Here is a 21,267-nt window from a genome sequence, read left to right as displayed (position 1 = left end):
ATATTTACTGAAGTTTATTTATTGATTAGATATTGTGTTGGAATAATAAAAATTATACTACCTTATACAGAGTGTCCAAAAATTTATATTAAATAATTACTAGCTTTAAACGGCAATAATTTGTTTAATTTAACTGGAACACCATGTATATTTTACGAGAATCAGATGCACAATTTAATTGTCTATCAAAATGTATTATATCATTTTTACCTATCTCTTCAAGTTTTCATAGAAAATGCATTTTCTTTTAGACCTGATTTATCACTATACCCATGGAATATTGACATTTTAAATTATTTTTAAAGATGTAACAAATTTTCAAATGGTACAGATACTAAGATTGTCGATATAGTTCGCTTATTTCATTAAAAGATAAAAAAATTGTTTAAATATTTTTTGTTAAAGGGGACCAATTAATATGATCCCACTATTCAAACTACATTAATTTACCGTTTACGTTGATTAATAATAATTGCTCCAAATACTAAAAAACTGAATTTTGTATGTATATTTATATTATTGTATTAGACAGTGTGATAAAAAGTAACACCTTATAAATTTTATTTCATTTTTTGACAAATGCTTATTTATAACAACAGAGACGTTCATTTTCATAACTTATTATTGTATCGATTTCTGAGTCAAATCCACATTTATTTAGAATCATTTATTTATTAATTAAAACAATTAAGTATGTAATTAACTAATTTTTGGGCGGAAATAATGGTGGTATATTAATAATCAATATTAATGGGTATACTCTTTTACAAAGATTTAAATAGTTTTCTTTTTGTAAACAAATGAGCTTGCAATATTATTATTTTTACCACTTGTATATTTTGTAAATATGTTGATGTAAAAGAATCTAAAATGTCCATATTCCATGGGTATAGTGATAAATGAGGTCTAAATTATAACAAAATGCATTTTCTACGAAAACTTGAAGAGATAGGTAAAGAATGATATAATACATTTTGATAGACAATTAAATTGTGCATCTGACTCTTGCAAAATATATAGGGTGTTCTACTTAAATTAAACAAGTTATTGCCGTTTAAAGCTAGTAATTATTTGATATACATTTTTGGACACTCTGTATAAGGTAGTATAATTTTTATTATTGCAACACAACATCTGATCAATAAATAATCTTCAGTAAATATTTAGTATTAAAACCTTTAATACCCTTGGAGAAATGAAGCCTTAAGTTTTTTACTGAAATTTCACAAAATTGAAATTATTTCAAAAACGGTAAGGTTTAAGTATGATAAACCTTAATAAAATTTACCTTTATTTCAACCGTAGAATCTAAAAATAGAAAAATATACAGGGTGTTCAATTTAAAAAAAATACAACTATAATATTTTTTACTTATTTGGGACACTCTGTATCTTGTAAAACAATTTTTAAATTGTACCGCTAACAGTCCTTCAACGAACCCAAAACATACGATTTGTAAAAATGTAATTGTTTAGCTACAGTACTCCGTGTCGTATGTGGTGAACAACCCTGTATATAAACAGTTATTATTTACATCAACATAACTCACCTTTACTTACCTACTAAATTTTTCTGACTCTTAAGCTATCTTGTACACTTCGCACTAAAAGAGGTTCTAAAAAGAACTTTGGTCGACTGCCTAGTTGAAATTTTTAAGTTTAAATTATCACAACACAACTCATTTAAACCAAAAACTCGTAATACAAAACTAAAGTGTCAACACGAATGTTTAGCACCTGAATGCTCAGAGGGAAATTTAAATTCCAGTTAGTCAGCTCGGTGCAGAATATGTCCATGGTTGGCAACAATAAATTTAAAAATCGCGCCCTCGATTACGTAACTAAATTTAATTGGTATCGAATATAGACACCCTTCATTTATGTCTACAAAACTAGAACCAGTTATTCGTAAAATATGTATACAAGTAGCACATGAGTTAACATAACACTCCAAAATATTCGGATGTATCAAAATTATGAATGAAAGGACGTTCATGGTGGGTTAGGCGTTGGACATTAAGCAGAAATAAAAGGAGTGCTAGTGAAACTATATTAAAACAATTAGATTCGGCAGCCAATTCTGTCAATAGTTCTTCAAAACTTGGAAAACGGAACAAAAAAATATTTTCACACTTGCGTTTGTATACGTGGTTCGGCCGTAATGAACTAAACTAGAACCACATTATTATACAGATTATACAGATTACAATCTTTGTTTTTTCTTTATTGTTTTTCGTGGTTCCAATTTTCGGAATCGGGCACTAGTTAGGTGACTAGTTTGCGCACATAGCCCGCCCACTTATGGCCTCTAAAATTGTGCACAGCGCCTGCCCGGCACAGTTATTAGAGAGATATCGGAAAACCGAAGAGCGTCATCCAGTATTTACGCGTACCTTATCATGGTTACGATATGCGCGAGTCAATTTTTAACGCAACACCCGCTAATAACGTTACCGCCTGACGTAATTTGCGGATCAATTACATCAAGTGCTCTTTCTAAATAACCTCTTATAACGTTTAAAAATTGCTTAAATGGGCATGTGCGGGTATTTGACAACCGGAGCCGGCCGGCGAGATCAATGACTAACGAGATCTTTTATTTTAGGTTATGTTTGAATTGTTTTGAATTATTACTTTATTTTTATTAGGTAATTTGATATTTAAGTAGCTGGGATTAGTTTTAATTAAATAAATATGGCTCAAAATATGGATTCCACCTCTTCCAATACTAAAGAACCTATAAAGAGTCTTAGGTTTACAGCAGATGACGACTTAGCCCTTCTAAGAGAATTTGTTGCTTGTTGCCCTAAACCCACTGGCAGACGTTGAACAATAAAGCACTGGAAATAAGTACTTTAGGCCTTTAGTTTTAAAATACCTAGTAAACAAAACAATTTCAAAGTTTTAAATTCAAAGTTAGGTTAAGTTTAAACAGCGGACGCGACGCGATCAGCATTCTTTCCGATCCGATAACTATAAATGAAGAGAGTTAATATCACCTCCCGTAAAGGAAATAACACCTGGCCTTATTAACGTCCATGCACGCTATTCGGTTTAGCGATATCTCTCTATTACGCTGTTTATTGTTATTTTACGCGAGTTTATTTTTGCGCACAGGAAATTTGACTCGTTTGCACATCGTCATAAAAAACAATTTTCGTACCATGAATTAGGGACAAGATTTTTATCTGTATACTTATAGGATACCTAATCTGTGCTAGAACTATAGCTTTGAGTTTTACAGAAAGTATGAATATACTGATAATTTACACTGAAACTGTGTTGTCATGTTCTTTATTCGACCAGTAACTTTGAAGCAGTGTTATTGATTGACAGGTGAGAACCCGGCTTTGTGATCCATTGGATTTAGAGTTTCTTAGATTATTAAAAGAATTCTTATATAATTTCCCATAAAAGTTCTTTATTTTTCATCACAAAAAGTATATAAATATAGAATGTAGAATGTTTGGGAGTATTAATCACCGCGATCTTACAGATCTATTGTGTGTCTCCCTTTCTTGAGTATAACGAGTCCTAACTCATCATACATTCTTACGGCTTTGACAAAAGCCAGTATCTGAGACTGCTTCACAGAGGCTAGTTTTCCACCAAAGTTTATGATAAAGCAAATGATCCTGGTATAAAGCAAAAATCAGATTTAATCAAAAAACTTCAAGACCATTTTCCATGAAATTCTCTATTAACTTTTGTTTTGTTCGATTTCTTATTGTGTTTTCTTGTGCCAACTATAAAAATAGTCCGGTTTATTTATCTTGTGTTTTTAAAGCCCGTCAAAATTATCCTGAATTCCACTTCTGATTGCAAATATAAAATATACAGAATGAGTTTTAAATAATTGCACATATTTTGAGAGCTGGTAGATCTCGATAAAAGAAGAAAGATAAAAAAGTCAACAAATAAGACCAAAAGAGCTAGAGCTTTCCACTTTAAAATATATTTTTTAAATATTCGGAACCACTCTTTTTTTGTTCCTCTTAATTTAGTCTAATACCTATGTTGCCATATATTATCAAGATATTAGGGTTTTTAACTGAAAATTTAAAAAAAATATTTTTTTTCGAAAAATACAAAATTTTTAATTTTTTTGCAAAAAAACTCTGTAGAAGCGTTCCTGGAATCGAAATATATAATAATAATAGCTCCCGTATATAGCGTTTTACGCCTTGGGAGTAGCAAGGTACAGCTTGCCATTCTAGAGCCGTTTGGTATACAAGGAAGGTAATATGGCTAGCACGACGCTTCAACCGCCTATTATTACCTCAGGATTGTGAATCCCAAGTACTCATTTAAGGCTGAGTCGACCTAGGTACTCAAACTATTTTTATTTTAATAAAAATAGTCGGCTGATGAAATGCCTGGTGTGGGATTCGAACCCACTACCTTGAGATTGGTAGACGAATCGAAACTGAATTGAAATATACCACTTCTAAAACTACGTACACTTATATAAGATTCACCCTCACTATGTGATGCATATTTTTTTTTAATTCTAGTTCATATCTATATTTAAAAAACTGCAAACCAGAAATAAGTTTAATGCAATTATTTTTTTTATTGTAAGGTAGTAGACTTAGTAGTTATTTTTATTTTAGGGTAAATATGAACCAAATCAAGAAAATGGAAGAAAATGAGGCGTATCTTAAAAACCAAGAAATATCTAGAATGGTCAAATTATTAGAACATGGAACTTTCACCGTTGATCCTAACACATATAACGATTCGAGTTTCCTCTCCAAAAATAACTCCATTATAATTGAGCATACACCTTTTCAAGAATTCTGGCTTACACATATGACAGATCAAGTTCTAACAATAGCATATACAGTGATGGTTTTCATGGTGATATTAATGACAATAACCAGATCATTAGTTTTCTATAGATTTTGTAACAAAGCATCAATTAGGTTGCACAATAATATGTTTTATAAGATAGTATATGCCACAATGCGATTTTTTAACACCAATACTTCAGGAAGAATCCTTAACAGATTCTCTAAAGATATGAATCAAGTAGATGAAATATTGCCTCTTACTTTACTTGATACTTTGCAGGTTTGTAAAATTGAGTTTTTAACGAATATTAAAAACTAGATTATAATTTATCCATAACGAGTGTTTTTCAAAAGTATGTTTTGAAAAACCCTATAGCTTTTTTATTTTTTTTTGTAAATTGATTGACGTATTCAATTAGTTTCGGTTGCTTCCTGTTTCACCGGAAATTACTACAACTTTTAATGTTTAAATGGTACCCTCGCTATTTTTTTTTCTTTATTTGATAGAAAATGACATTCTGAATAGCCTTCGCTTAAAAATTTTTATGTTAAATGTCCATCTAGACTGCCACCGCAATAAATATAACGAGGATCGAGGATTTAACTCGAAATACCATTACCCAAGTAGCATTTTCACGACTTGCGACCACATATTTACTAAACACAACGTTGGATTAGTTACAAAAAAATAGTTAGCTCCGTACCTTGGGTATTAAAATAAATGTAAACGTTGTTGTAACGTTGTTGAACTAATACTACAACAAAGTAAAAGCTTCTGCGACGTCGAATAAACGTTGTCTTATAACCTTTTTTGTTTAAGTGATCTTTAGGTGATTCGGACAACATAGTTACAATGTTGGGCAATAAAGAGTTTTCCGACGTCACTTTCAGCACCTATTCCAACGTTATGCAAACGTCGTCTGTTTTACTAATTCCAACGTTGTTTAGATTTCCTTATTCTTACGTTGGTAGGACGTCGAGCCACTACCTTTTTGCAACTGTATTGAACCATAACCTTAAATCTTAAATTTTTAGTTCATTTTTCTGTTCAGTCAGACAGTTCAGTGCTGTTTTTGTTTTTATAAAAAAACTTAATTAAAATGGGACATAAGAAAGGTACATATAAAACTAAATTTAAATATTCATCGACATATTACCGATACTTTATCCACTCCCTCGTTTATTTAAAATATAGAGGGCTGCACAAGCTAGACTCTAGGATGACTAAATTAGGCAATCTTGCGACTAGTATACTACCTGTTAAGGCTGAACTGCGACTTTATTAGTCCAGTATGCGACTACTCGAACTACTCCATCTTAATCTCCAAAACAACAATAGTTGCAATTCAACATAGCAATTCCTGCTTTTTGAATACATTAACTTGAAATATTTGACCCTAAACAACACGCGGAAACAATTTTTTCGACTGCGAATAAATTATTCTCATTTTACTAAAAAAAATTCAAAAATTTTTTTAAAACTTCTGTAATTTTAAGGCCCATTAGTATTTTTCAAAGTAGAAACAATACATTTATCAATAAAGTTGTTTACGTTTAACTTTTTTGCGTTGGGTAACGAGTTACAGAGTCGATTAAAGTGTTTCAATAATTATGATCTTCAAACATCCTCCACACTTAAATACTTTTGTTTTGTTTTCCTTTACTGCCATCTGGCATATGTCTCTAACTAAATCATAAAAATAATATTTTTACTATAATTATCCCAATTTAGGATAAAACGCGACTTAGACGCCATATTATTATAGTTTTGTATTTCTGTGAATTAGGATTTTAAACAACGTTGCAGTTTGTACTAAATTTGGCTGCTAGCCAACGTCGTTTCGACCCTAAAATTATTGTCCAAACTAGTGCAGACTAGGGTTGGCACGAGGTTGTGCCGACGTTGCGCCCCGACGTTTGGTTGCGTGACACAACGTTGTCCCGACGTCCAAATGCTGCTTGGGTATGTGGTATGAAATAGTTCGTAAAAATGTTTTTTTTCCAAATATTAAGCCAGAGTTCTATATTTGAAAATATTGAGTTATGAATAAAAATTCAATTTGGATATCTTTTATCCTGCCAGGAAGACACGAAAAATATTAGACGATCAAATCTATTTGTCCAAGGCTCCTTGAATAAGAATTAGAAGTTTTATAAAAGCCATGACATTCTAGATTAATATTAAAAATACTATTTCTCTTTTTAAGTGAAAATATCAGAATTTGACATAAATGAAGAGCCAGGGGAAAATAGCAGGTTGGCCAATTTCTCCCTAAAATGAGAATAGACTTAATGTTCAAAATGTTACAAAAATAGTACTGTTTGACTTTTTTTCGTTTATAGTATAACTTTGACGCTGTATATCTTCTGACTAGGCTGTTTTTTTCTTAGTTTAGCGTCTTCTAAATATGCTTACACTCACTCTGAACCGAATGCTCAGAATATTTAAATATAACAATAAAATAGAATTACATGCTTTTTTCCCCTGACCCTTCATAATATGTGATTCTATTGGAATTACATATCATGAAATTTTCTATCAAATAAATTAAAAAAATTCTGAGGGTACCATTTAAAAATTACTAATTGTAGTAATTTCCGGTGAAGCAGGAAGTGATCGGAACTCATTGAATATATCAATCAGCCCGATTTATGTCATATACTAACATACCAAATCTCGTTTTTGCATCTAAAAGAAATGAAAAATTTATACGGTAAGCCACAATTGAAAAACGCTCAGTATTTTCAGTTTTACTAAGGGTTGAAGTCATAAAAATTTCTGACATTTGTTATTATTAAAATGTAATAATTATTCATAATATGTATTTCTATATTAAAAAATTAAATTTGGTTAAAGTATATTTATTTATGTGTACTTTTAAACTGCCTGTACTATTCGTGAAATAACCCAAAATAGCTCAAGATCGAATAGCGATGAGGGATATTTTGTATTTCCTCGTCTTGGCTTATTTTCATCAGATGAGAAAATACAAAATAACCAACCCTCTTTCCAATTCGATTTTGACCTACTTCGGCCTATTTCGCGAGTATCGTAGTGGCCGTTTTAGAGAGTGAAATTAATAACAAGAAGGAATTTATTTATATATTTTTTTCTTTAACTATTTATTGGGTTTGGGGATTATAAATAGTCTCAAAAGAAGTCAGGACGAAATATTATTTAATATTGTTATTGTTATAGATATCGCTGACCGTTGTTGCTATTACAACCGTAATTACGACAGTAAATCCTTGGATGTTGTTACCAACAGTTATAATGTTGACAATATTCTATTTTATGAGAGTGGTATTCTTAGCTACCAGTAGAGATATCAAACGACTAGAAGGAATAAGTAAGTATCCTTCTTTATTGTTATATGCAGCTTTTTAGTTTATGATATAAATATCTAGTATATTTGGTCACAATTTGGGAATTTGGTAAATTTGGAACGTAATAGAAATCAGGAATATTTCTTAAACAATATAATATATTATCAGGAAAATCTGAAATAGATATCAAGAAATTGGAGGATAAACCAAGAAGAGGTACTTATTCTTCTTCTTGGGTCGTCGTCTTCGTTGGGGGTTGGTGATCCAACTGGCTATATGATATGGACGATACGATATCGATATCTTTACGACGATACTAGTTTCACTTGGAGCGGCCCAGATGTTACGGCACTATATGATACTATATCCAGTGACTTACGAACCATTAAATCTCGGTGCGATTCTAATCTCCTATGCCTCAACCTATCAAAAACTACAGTTTTGTCATATAAAAGTACTATACAACCTTTTGTACTCAATAACACCACTATTGACGTCGTGGACTCTGTGAAATTCTTAGGACTTGTTGTAGACAACTCTTTGAATTTTAAAATTTTGATCATCTCACACACAAAAGTCAAGTATTTAATATTTTATAACTCTAAAATTATATCTATTTACTGCGTACTGTTCTGCAATTGTCCATGTATATTATTTTTGTTATTTTAATGACTTAAATTTTTTTGAATTGTATTATTTGTATTGTGTATTGTTGTTTGTATTTTTTTGTGCTTTTGTTTATTTTGTGAGTGCTTTGTCGATGAAGCCGTTTTGGCTTTTTGTACAATAAAGCGTTGTTTATATAAAGTTTCACGCACCATAAATAATATGGTGCGTGAAACTGCACCTCTGAAAATTTCAATAGATGATCTTCCAAACCAACGAGGCAGATCCTTAAGTCAGGAGTTTTGTCTTCTTCACACTAATTTCCTGCCCTCAATTTTACCTTCAGTGACCTGTTTATATCTCAAAAGCGTTATATATTTTATTTTTATATATATTTTTTTATATCTCAAAAGCGTTAATGTTTTCCATTGTTTGATTTTTTTCAAAAATATTACTGATGAAATTAGTAATATTTTTGAAACCCAGTAATTTTGGCATTCTATTTGATAAAAAAAAATTGCAAAGATCTCAGATATATTGGAAACCAAAGCTGCTCCGTCTCGAATTATTACTAAGATGTGTTCCCGATTTCTACGCTTCAAATTGCCACCCTTAATAAAGAACGAAAACCAGATCGACACAAATTTTAATAAATTAACTGTATTTTAGCAAGAAGTCCAGTTTATTCCCATTTGACCGCATCCCTTCAAGGCTTAACAACTATTAGAGCATTTGGAGCCCAAGAGATACTAAAAGCTGAATTTGACAGCTACCAAAATTCCTACAGCTCGGCCTATTTCATGTTTTTGGGGGCAAATCGTGGGTTTGGATTCTGGCTTGACATGCACTGTGTGGTTTTTATCACTCTAGTCACACTTAGTTTTCTATTTTTCGATACAGGTAAGTAGGTACTATAATTAAATGATTATTATTACTACTACTACTGCCATTACTCGCTGACGAGTATTATTTGACATACATCAGTAGATGGTTACGCTAGGCGTTTTCCTTCGAGAGCTTTCCTGTGATTGAAAAGCCCGATCCGTGATATTATCTCTCTTTCGCACTCCTGACATTCAAAAATTTCATTGTTTGTTGCCTCTTTACTTTTTGGTTGTCGCTGTTAACTGTGTTTACAATTATTCTTCTCCATTGCGTTCTATTGTGCGCCGCTCATTCCCGCTGCATTCTTATTCCTTTTAAGTTTTTGTGGAAAATATCCTTGTACCATATGAGTTGTCCACCCGGTTTCCTCTTATCGTCTACAAGCTCACCGTAAAGAAGAGATTTTGTATACTTGCATCTTGCATACCAGCCCATCTTAAGCGGGATTTAGTAACCAAGGACCGATACTTTTGAGATATGGTGGAATCATTTGATTCTTAAGAGTTGTCTAAGGCTAAGAACATACTGGAGCGACGAGGATAGCGGCGAGCAAGCAGCGCGATATTGCGTCGATCAAGCCTGGAGGTGCTAAAACATAGTAGAGCGGCGAGGAATAGCGAGGTACTTGCAAATTTATTATTTTCATTTGCTTATTGATAATTTAAAATGTTAACAGTGGCTAAAATTCTGGGCAGTAGTGTCGCAAACATTTGGCTGATTCGAAACCAACAAACCAGAAGGTGTAGTGTACATGAAATTTTCAAAAACCGGAGAGAGTGTGGCAAGTTTTATAACCTTTACGAAAATTTGTTGCTACTTCATATAAGTTATCTAAAATGTACCAGTTATGGTGATTACTATCTTTTTGGTCCCATAAAATATCTCTTACAAACACTAAATCTGTTAATTTTTGGGAATCCATCGTTTTCGACAGAGCGACGAAAACAAAATTATTTGAATCGATCTCGCCGCTCGATCTAACCGCTCGAGCAGATCGCTTTACTATGTTCACACGTACTTGTCTTCAGAGGCTTGTTTTGGACGCGGTGTCGCGCTGCTTGCTCGCCGCTATCCTGGTCGCTTCACTATGTTCTTAGGCTAAGGTGTCTCTGTTGCAACCTGTTTAATGCGTTCGTGTGTCGACGGTACGGTTGAGGCGCTGCTAATCTTGTATTCCATCGCCCTTCATAGTCGATATTGGCCTTTTTCGAAATTAAACTACTGAGGTAATTGAATTCCGCTACATATTCCATTAGTTCTTTTCTGATTTTTATAGCATTGTTGTGATTTTTCAGGGGAGTGCACATGATTTTAGTTTTATCGATGTTCAGCTTAATGCCTCAGGTATATGTGTTCAGCATTTCTTGTAATTGCTCTATCGTTTTTGTAACTAGAGAGCAGTCATCAGCGTATTGAAATTCTGTGATGAATTTTGTACGTGCTTTTGCCCTGGGTCGTTTTATGTTGAACAGACTGCCGCGCGGCGCGCTGTCGTATCTGTATTTAATGCCCATTCCTCATTCCTGCAGTTTGATGTCAAATGATTATTACACATTAGTGTAATAATCATTGGACATCAAACTTGACATTAGTCAAATGAAATTGACATTTTTTTTGTATTTGACTAAGAGTGGGTCCCATAGGGGACCCTCCACTGAGGCCGCGAGGGCCTATTGTGGCTCAGTTTCTACAAGCTCTAATTTACAAGAGCATCAAAGTTCATCCTCAAGACCCAGCCTCTTAATATAAGGCGTTATGTCTGAGGGCGATATGTCTCCTAGGTCTGATGGGTCTAGCATGGGTTTGCCAAACATCTCAAACCTGGTCCTGCTCCCAGCGGGGCAGGTACACATAACGTGCTTCATTGTTTCATCATCTTCCATACAGAGTCGGCATTCGGCGTCTTCCACCAGTCCCGTCATCTGTAGGTGAGATCTCAGCCGGCAGTGGCCCGTGTACACTGCAGTGAGCACACGCGTTCCATTCCTACCGGCCCTTAGGAGTTCTCCTGTTCTATGTTTGGATGGCCCTGCTAGGATTTTCTTGGCATGTTCCATTCCGGGACTGTCATTCCAGTCCCGGAACGTCTCACTCCTAACCCATTCACAGAGCCTGTCTCTTGCGAGATTTTTAGGAACGCTAAGTGTCGGTTCTGGGCCCACGAATGGCGAGCCTGCACCAATTTTAGCGAGGGAATCAGCACGTTCATTTCCCTCTAGGCCGACATGTCCTGGTATCCATATTAGCGACACTTTGTTCCTATCTCCCAGTATATTGAGTAGTTTCTTACAATGAAGAATCGTCATAGACGTGCTTTTCGTTGCCTCAAGTGCTTTCAGCGCAGCTTGACTATCCGAAAATATGCATATTGTTTTCCCGGTGTATTGTTGTTCTACCAGCAGTTGCACACAGGTTTCAATAGCATATAGCTCAGCTTGAAAGATCGTGATGTGTTTTCCAAGACTGTGGTAGATCTCAGTCTTTGGACTGCTGCAGTAAATTCCTGCGCTAGATCCTTTTTCGTTTTTGGATCCGTCCGTGTACCAACACATTTCCGCATGTAATAAGCCGTTTCCCGGCTTATCCCATTCGTCCCTATTCGGAAACAGGACGTTGTAGGTGCGCGTCAAGAGTTGGACTGGTGGTGTAAGATCCGAGATCATTCCCATAATCTCATCCGACTGTAGTTCTTCTATTAGCGGTTTTGTATGAACATAATTGTTCCTTGGCTTCCTCGTTCTATATTTAGAAACCTATATGTAGCCCATCTCGCCTCTCTTTCCAAAAGAATTTGAAGAGGAGGTAGATCGAGTAGGGTTTCCATAGCTTTTGACGGCGTGGAATGGAAGGCACCAGTCACCGCTAAGCATGCTTGTCGTTGTAGTTTCGACAATTTATTCTTTGCCGTTATTTGGTTGGCTTTCTGCCACCAGGCAACTGCACCATACGTGATAATAGGTCTGATGGCCGTCACGTATAGCCAGTACATATTTTCGGGGTTTAATCCCCAGTTTCTACCACAAATTCGGCGGCATGCCCAGAGAGCATAGCAAGCCTTTTTTGATGTTTTTTCGAGATGAGAGGTCCAGCTAAGTTTTTTGTCCAGGTTTAATCCCAGATACTTAACTTCCTCCGCAAACGGAATTGTCTCACCAAGAAGAATGGGCGGTTTCAGTTTGTCTGTTTTCCTTCTTCTGGTGAATGGTATGATCACGGTTTTTTGTGGGTTTACACTTAATTGTTCCAGTGTGCACCAGCCGTGAATTGCATTTAGGATTTCCTGTATGTTTCATATACCAGGGTCCACAGAAGAGGAGAGAGAACTCCTCCTTGTGCGGGCATCCCCTGCCCGGAACAAACCTAACGGACTCACCACTGAGCGAGGTCGTTGCTACTCGATTTTTGAGCATTTGCTCAATCCATTCAGTTATGGTAGCTTCGACTCCTCGTGCTTTCACAGCGCCTAGGATCGATTGAGGGGTGACATTGTTGAATGCTCCCTCAATATCTAAGAATATCCCTACCGCAATTTCTTTGCGATCAAAGGTACTCTTAATTTGCCCTACCAAATTGTTGAGGGCCAGTTCTGTTGATTTTCCCTGTTGATAAGCATATTGTCGGACATTCAGGGGATTAGACGTAAGAATCCTCCCCCTAATGTGTCCATCCAATATCTTCTCCAGAGTCTTCAGCAGAAATGATGTAAGGCTTATTGGTCGATATGAGCCAGGTTGTAGGTTTTGTTTCCCCACTTTCGGTATGTATACCACCTTTGCTCTCGTCCAGTCAGCTGGCAGGTGTGACCATGCCAGACTTGCCCTAAAAATAAGCAAGGGACGATAATGTTCTCAGCCTTCTGCAATAAAGCCGGAAACACCCCGTCCTCTCCTGGGGATTTGAATGGGTCGAAACTTTCGATCGCCCCTTTAGTCTCCCTATAGGTGATTACTTTCTTCGCTATCTCCCAATCCTCTTTTTTGGGCCGATTTTTACGATGCATGAGTATCGGGGGGGGTAGCTCTTCATCAACTAGTATCAATCAGCCTGGGAAGTGTTTTTGGGCCAAAATCTGTAGCGTTTCTTTCCTGGACTCTGTGAAATTACCGTCGGGGCGCTGTATCGTCCCTAGCTCATTCACTGGTTCTTTTGAGAGAATCTTGTGAATTCTGGTGCTTTGAGGTAGATCGACCAGACTCCCACAGAACCTTCTACAAGACTCTCTCTTCGCCCTTCTTATTTCCTTATTGTACTCCGCCAACGTCGCACGATAAGTTTCCCAGTTACCTGACACTTTAGCGCGGTTAAAAAGCTGCCGCACTTCTTTTCTTCTTTTGTCCAGTTTGTTGTTCCACCAAGAGGACTTCTTATTATCCTTCTTTGTTTTAAGTGGACAGTTTTCACTATAAGCCGTTATAATTGCACATCGCAGTTGCTCCGCTGCAATCTCGATCTCGTCGCGATCTCTCACTTTTGCAATTGTGGGTTCCAGCAGATGCACGAGTGAGCGGTTGTATCCTCCAAATCCGTGCACTTAGGATCCCTATATTGCAGGAGAGTTCTTTCACCTACGCTTATTTCAAACTTTATGTGTCTGTGATCCGAGCACGATGGCTCAGATGATACCCTCCAATTGGATATCCTGTTGATCAAATAATTAGAGCTGACCGTAATGTCTAAAACCTCTTTCCTGTTACAAGTAACAAAGGTTGGTTCGGAGCCTATGTTATTAACTACTAACCCTTCACCTATTAAGTAATTAAGAATTAACTCACCTCTGAAGTTGGTGTCCGTGCTTCCCCATGCCTCGTTGTGGCCGTTGACGTCGCATCCTATCACCAGCTGTAGGTTTTTCCTCTTGCAGAAGGAGATTAGTTCTCTCACTTTCTTTGGAGGAGGTAAATCCGCTGTCTTGTCTCCCGGGAAATATGCCGAGCAGGCAATGAACTACACTCCTCCTCCGCTCCTCCCCGCTGAGATCTTGATATGTACCGCCACCACATCCTGACAGCAGAACCTATAAAGGTTAAAAGAGTGCACGCTCTTTTTTACTAAAATGCATGCCCTAGGTCTGGTTACTCCAGGGGCAGTCTCTCTGCGTCCCCAAGGCCACATACGCGGCCTGAGTTAACCCAGGGTTCTTGAATGAAGGCGAGATGCACGTCTTCCTTCTTGAACCTTCTGCCAAGGACGTTAGAGGCGGCCTTGGCATGTTGCAGGTTAATTTGTATACATTTGACTGCTGCAGCCATCCCTGCAGTAGTCAAAGTTAGGTTTTGCTCCCACCATCAGGGGGTCTACGTCCCCTTTTGGTGGGAAACCTACATTCGTTCCGCCTGCCTTTCTGGGTGGGTTTGTTCCCACTCGAGTTGCCAGGCTTCCCCGAGGCTCCAGAGGGTTTAGCTTTAGACCCTTTCATGGCCGGGTTTTTCAGTGCCACTACTTTGCCTCCAGCTCTCTCCCTCTGAGTGTTGCCAGACCTCGTGGCGTCAGTCGTCACCCGAGAGGCTGTAGGATGGTCCCCACCATCTCCCGAGACTGACGCCCTGGTCTGCTCCGTGTTGGTTTCATTTTCCTTATCTCTGGGTCGGAAGGTAATCTGCCCAAACCCAAAGTACGTCTCGACGTACGTCTGAATCCGTTGCGGCGAAGGAGATCCATGGATCTCTCGTCAACCGCAAAGGTCCAGGTTTGTCCCGGCCCTGCATCACTCTGGTGGAGGATTCTCCACTCCTGAGTTAGCAGGCTAAGATTCATTCTTCTAAGTCTGTTCAGCACCACATCCCCTCTGAGCCGTTCTCCAGTCTCATCATCGGGAATGTAGGCCGTACAGACATGAGGCTTGGGTATATCCCGCCCCCTTACTGCCCTGAGTTCCATGCCCTGCCATGGCGAAAGGTCGTTGACCATCCTTTCTAACCACGCAGCGCTGGTCTCGTCGGCACAGATTACAAGCAGCCATCCAGGCCGAATCGAGCAGCCTTGGAAGCGTGCCTGTAGTCCTTCCTCTGTGCTTGCGTCCACGCCCTTCATAATGCCACGTTTCAACAACAAGAGTTGCTCGGTGGATAGGCTGTTCTCTGGGTGGTTAGGTCGGATTACTCCAACCCTTATTTCCCCAGCAGCCTCCACGTAGCTTCTTGCGCCCTCCCTACAAGGCTTCTTAGCGCTCTGTTCAGGCGTGCTTGCATTATAGTATATATAATATATAATATATAATATTAGTTTATATTATATAATATTAGTTTATTCTCCTCCGGGTTGATTTGTCTCTTCCCGGAAGAGGTACCCCCACTTATCTGTGCCCTCTGTTTCTCCGCTTGCCGCTGCAGAATCGACTGCAGAGCGGTCTCATAGGGCATTCCGCCCTTGAGAAGTCTTGAGAGGAGCTTTCTTGTCGCCCCTGCAAACCTTTTTTTTCCAGGGATAATTTCTCCATTTGCTTGGAGACCCCGAAAGGAGGTTCACCTTCTGCCTTCCCAGGCGAAGGGGATCTGGGCCCCTCTGTTTCTTGATCCGGCTGAGGTGAGTTGTTTGGGGTAGGAATAGTCCCACGCTCCTTAGTTTCCTCCTCCTTAGGAGAAGGATCGGGACGGTTTGATCCATCCTCGTCATTGGGTTTATTACTTTTTTGGTCCATATAATGATACCACGAGTAGCAGGGGAAAGAAACGACCATCACGGCAGAGCCCCGCAATACCGTGACTAGGCATTTATGAGCTGGGAGGTCGCCCGGTATCCCAGGTTAGTCGCTAGTGGTCGGGTTTCCCCCCGACCATCCATCCCTTTGGCGCGCACTATACCGTAGGATTTGGGGAGGTTTTTATAGTGGTACCTCATCCACGCGGCTCAGACAGTAAAGCCAAAGCCCCCATGTCTCTCCTAAGAAAGACTTACGGTATGACGGACGTTAAGTCCCGAAGGAGGTCCCGTCCGGCATCGTTTTTATGTCTTGATGCAGTTCCCTGGCCACGACACTACAGCCAGGGACAAGACATTGAGATGCTCCTTAGACCTAGCCAGAGCGCAAGAGGGGTCCCCTCCGGTGCCCTGGCCGGGACCTTCCCCACCAACGTCAAGGTCTCGCATCTCGTAGGGGAAGAAAATTGACATTAGTCAAATGATTATTCCATTAAGTTTTTGAATAAAAAGATTACGGAAGGAGTATAATGCTAGCTACGCCGTATTCGTGCATTAAGATACGGAATCAACATCATGAACCCCAAATTTTGAGAGTTTTGTTTGACGTTTCAGTTGATACATTTGAATTTAATTAAGAAATTTTGCGGACCTGTTGTGCTTTTCTGAGTTTGTTTTATGTTATTTATTCTACAATTGAGTTTATTTCGCGGTAGTAAATCTAGAAAGATATTGTGTCAGAACTGAGCACTTAAATTAACATTGACATTATTGCAATACATTGACATTATTGCAAAATTGTGCAGGTAGATCTCGGTTTAAGATCGAGATAAATAAGAAGATAATTTTCCATGGAAAATAACTAACACGAATACACGTTAATTGTAGTAAACCAATGAATTATGAAATTCACTTAGAATTAACATAATTACTGGAATTTCTTTTCTTGCATTTTTTGCTATTACTCACAATTTATAAAAAAAGATTAGGATACGTCAGTATGATTTAGATGTTTCAGTAGCGCATCTGATATTATTGTTATTAAATACTTATTTTAACTGATTTATTTCTATTGGAAATATATTTTTTAACAATTTAAAAACAAATGTCATCTAGTGACCTATTTATCGAGTCTACCCTACATTATATTTTTACATATTTTAAGTAAAACTAGAACGCCAGTGTTGTTGATAAACATGCTTTTTTCTTAATCTTTTTATTCAAAACATTCACTAATTTTTAGAATATTAGAACGGCAACAAAAACGTTTACGTACAAATGAACAACATACCTATATTATTTGCATCACGTTAAGTAAGTTCCGTTTATACTAAATTTAGTAAAATAGCACAATCTTTAATTATTGGAATGCTACTCTTGTAAAAACCACGTTGATAGCACAATTTAATTGTAATTTTCAGTTTGTATTGTTTTTTCCTTGTGCTGTTATTTTTGATTGATTTTAGTTCACGAGTTAATTCATAGTTTTGCTTTATCAATACTTAATAACATAAAAGGTTTCCATTATTATTTTTTTCGAGAATGCACACACAATCCAAATCATGGTTGTTGTGCTTTAAGCATTTTGTTTAAAAACAAGTGCCTTAAACATAATTACCTCACTCTAATAATCTAGAAAAAAATCCTTCACATTAAAATAGAAAAAAGGTACCTAACTTTGATATCAGAACTAAGAAATATATTATGGTACTTAATCATTTTTACCCATTGATGTGCAAATACCCGGTATATTGAAATTTGGGTAAATACCCAAAGGTTTGAACCCGTATTTATCCACCGCCCATTACTGCTTCGACCTGGTTTTCTGTGATACAACTGGGAGGAAAAAATATAATAATCTCTAAAAATCGAAATAAGTTTTGTCGCCTTATCTTTACCCAATCTACTTTTTGCTTATTTTGAATGTCTACTAGGTCTGCCTCTCTTTCTTCTGCCTTGGGGAGCGCATTGAAAAACTTTTTTTGGCCACCTCCGGCATTTGCAGAACATATCCAAACCATTTTATGCTGGATTTTTCGATTCGATCTAGTACTATTTCCTCCGATGCATTTATGATACGTCTGACCTCGATGTTTGCCTTTTTTTCATCTTAGATATACCTGCGCTTTTTCTAAGGTAGTCCATTTATCATGCTTACATCAGATGGTTATTTTATCAGCTATGTGACTTAAATACAAATTATATTTATGTTTTATGTTTTGATTCCAGAAACCTTTGGAGGTAGCGTGGGTCTAGCCATCTCTCAATCGCTGAACTTAACAGGAATGTTCCAATGGGGAATGAGACAATGGAGTGAACTTGAGAACACCATGACCTGTGTAGAAAGAATAAAGGAATACGCTGACGTAGTACCAGAACGCGATGAAGCAACACGAGATCCTCCAAAATCGTGGCCTGAGAAAGGAGACATCACATTCGAACACCTAAATCTAAGATACGTAGCCGGCGATGCTTTGGTTCTGAAAGATCTAACGTTTAGTATCAGGAGTTCAGAGAAAGTTGGTATTGTGGGGCGAACCGGCGCTGGAAAGTCGTCTATTATTATGGCCCTGTTCAGATTAGCTATTAACGAAGGAAAGATAGTTATAGATAATATAGATGCGGCTACTATTTCCCTTAATCGTCTGAGATCGACTATTTCTATTATACCTCAAGAACCGGTATTGTTTTCGGGAACACTGAGAAAGAACTTGGATCCATTTGACGAATATACTGATGAAGTAAGTAGTAATTACTTATTTAGATTTTTTTTCCGTTATGCGATATACGGCTAGCCATTAATGAGCTTGTATTAGAATTACTTATACACGGTGTTCCTTAATGACATGCTAATATTTAAGGGCTGATTCTTGGTCCTATTCTACGAAAAAAACTTCATATAAATGTATGTCCTAAACATCTTCATTTCTGAGTTGCTTCTGAGTGATCTTCAAGATCTCCATTCATTTCTAAACATCTTTATTTCTGATATTAAATTTTCTAAAAAAAATGTTCACAATAATTTTTATTTTATTATAGATAGCTTTATGAAACTTAATACACATGTTTTATGCATCAAAATACATTTTTTGATGTACAAATAATTTTATTTATTTCATCCAGTGCCGTCCATACGAGTTTTAGATTGAATATTTTTGGAGAAAAAAGTGGTAGACCACCGAGTTCTCTTAAAATAAAAATTATATTCAAGATCTCCATTCATTTCTAAATTAAAAAAAAAATATTTTTTTATCTTTTGATTCTTTTCGTCGGACGCATAGATTTTGCTTAAAAAATTAAAATCAATTTATTTCAGGGTCAAATCGCTGAAAAAGAAAATCTGATGCGGTGACTGTTGTGTGGAATTCATTTCTTCATCGGTTGGAAGGAAATTAAGAAATATAATCTTTTTTGTATATCAAAATATGCATTTTGATGCATGGAAGACGTGTATCAAATATAACATTAGAGATATTTTGAAAAAAAAAAATTAGAAAATTTTACCACTCTATATCTGAAAAGTTAAGATGTTTAGGACATATATTCATTTGAAGTTATTTTCTTAGAATATGTATCTATAAGAATCACCTACTTAAATATTAGCATATCATTAAGGAACACCCTGTATAGGAATAGATTGTTACGTTTTTCGTCGGTTCCGTGTGAATAGAAAGTCTAATTTATTTAAACACAATTTATTTTACACTAAGTAACAAAACAATAACGATAAAGCTACTTAAAGAACTATTTACAACTTATTTACTATTTATCTAACTATTTATCTCAAAAGAATTTATTTTGAATTTAGCGCGGTAACTGTACGCGTCAAAGTGTTTATTCCCTCTTTTGCACAGGCCTGGGGTTATATACCCACAGCTAAACAGTTCTCGAATAGTCTATTAGATCATATTAGGTGCATGTGGAATGTGGAATGAGTAAGAGGGGGGGGGGGGTTAACCACTGCGATATTAAATATCTATTGTGTCCCCCTTTCTTGAGCCATCACACATTCCATAACCCATCATACCCCATACTGTTGTACAGGGGACATGGTATTTCCCATCCTCCTCTGACAACAGTTCTTCCTCCGTGGGTACACACCCTTCCACGGTTGGAGTCGGGCCCTCCGTGCCGCTCTTCACGGTCGAGCAGCTCGCCTCCGGCTGAGGAACCCGTGAGGTGGAGACTGGAGGATCTGTCTCCATTTTCTTCACCTCTTTAACTTGGTCTCTTCTTAAACCTGATACCGGTGTTGTCCCGTATCCATAATAGAGGATATGTCCCTCTTTCTCTATTGCCTCCTTGGATTTGAGGTCAATTCTTATTGTGAGGACCTGACCATGACCCTCCTCCCTCGAGTTGATGACTCGCCAACTCGATTGAAGTTCTGACCTTGGATACTGCTCAGCAGGTAGGTGGTGTCTTTCCCCTTGCTCCTCGGCAGAAAGACCGTTAAGGCCGCCCCTTTAAATATGTTTTCTCCTTTCACTGCAACCAGTTCCGGCCCTTGCCAATTTTTAAGCTTAGGTGCGATTTCCACCAACCAATTCGCCGTTTCTTGAGATACACAATTTATGAGGATCATGCCCACCCGAAAGTGTATCCCCGCAAAACGCAGCTGACCCACATTTTGTAGATCGTTGTGTTGCGATCCGGTCGCCACTACTTCGTCCAGTATAGCCTCTTCTAGAGAGGTTTGCTGGTCGGTGGTCAGAGCAACCTCTGGGAAATCCTTTGGCAGTACCGCCATTTCCAGCAATAGCGGCAAAGTTGGTGATACGTCCCTGCTTGCCTCAAGTGTTGGACGGCTTTCCATCCTGGCTTTTTTCTCTCCCTGCCGGAGAAGAGGTGAGATTGACTCTCTTTCCCTTTGAACCTGACTCTCTGTCCCTTTGATGGAGATGAGTCAGGTTGTTTCTTGGTTTCTTTACTCTCCCCTTTTCGGAGGAGTGTTTTCTCTTTTGTTTCCTCTGGAACAAGTCCTTCTTGCCTAATTTGTTCAGCTTCTCTAGGCATTCTTT

The 21,267-nt window shown here is 37.3% G+C and overlaps 1 protein-coding gene across 1 annotated transcript in view; it reads left to right on the top strand.

Moving 5' to 3' along the window:
- The window catches only part of LOC115889524 (probable multidrug resistance-associated protein lethal(2)03659), a 56,557-nt gene that overhangs the window by 22,245 nt on the left and 13,045 nt on the right, over nucleotides 1-21,267 (top strand). Inside the window, 4 exon segments of the mRNA XM_030909547.1 lie at nucleotides 4,613-5,072; nucleotides 7,992-8,142; nucleotides 9,395-9,625; nucleotides 18,476-18,987. Coding sequence (XP_030765407.1) covers nucleotides 4,613-5,072; nucleotides 7,992-8,142; nucleotides 9,395-9,625; nucleotides 18,476-18,987 — 1,354 coding nt within the window.

The sequence above is a fragment of the Sitophilus oryzae genome, unplaced genomic scaffold, assembly GCF_002938485.1.
Source record: "Sitophilus oryzae breed Bouriz unplaced genomic scaffold, Soryzae_2.0 scaffold_815_pilon_pilon, whole genome shotgun sequence".
NCBI lineage: Eukaryota > Metazoa > Arthropoda > Insecta > Coleoptera > Curculionidae > Sitophilus > Sitophilus oryzae.
This window is presented reverse-complemented; position numbering and strand designations above follow the sequence as displayed.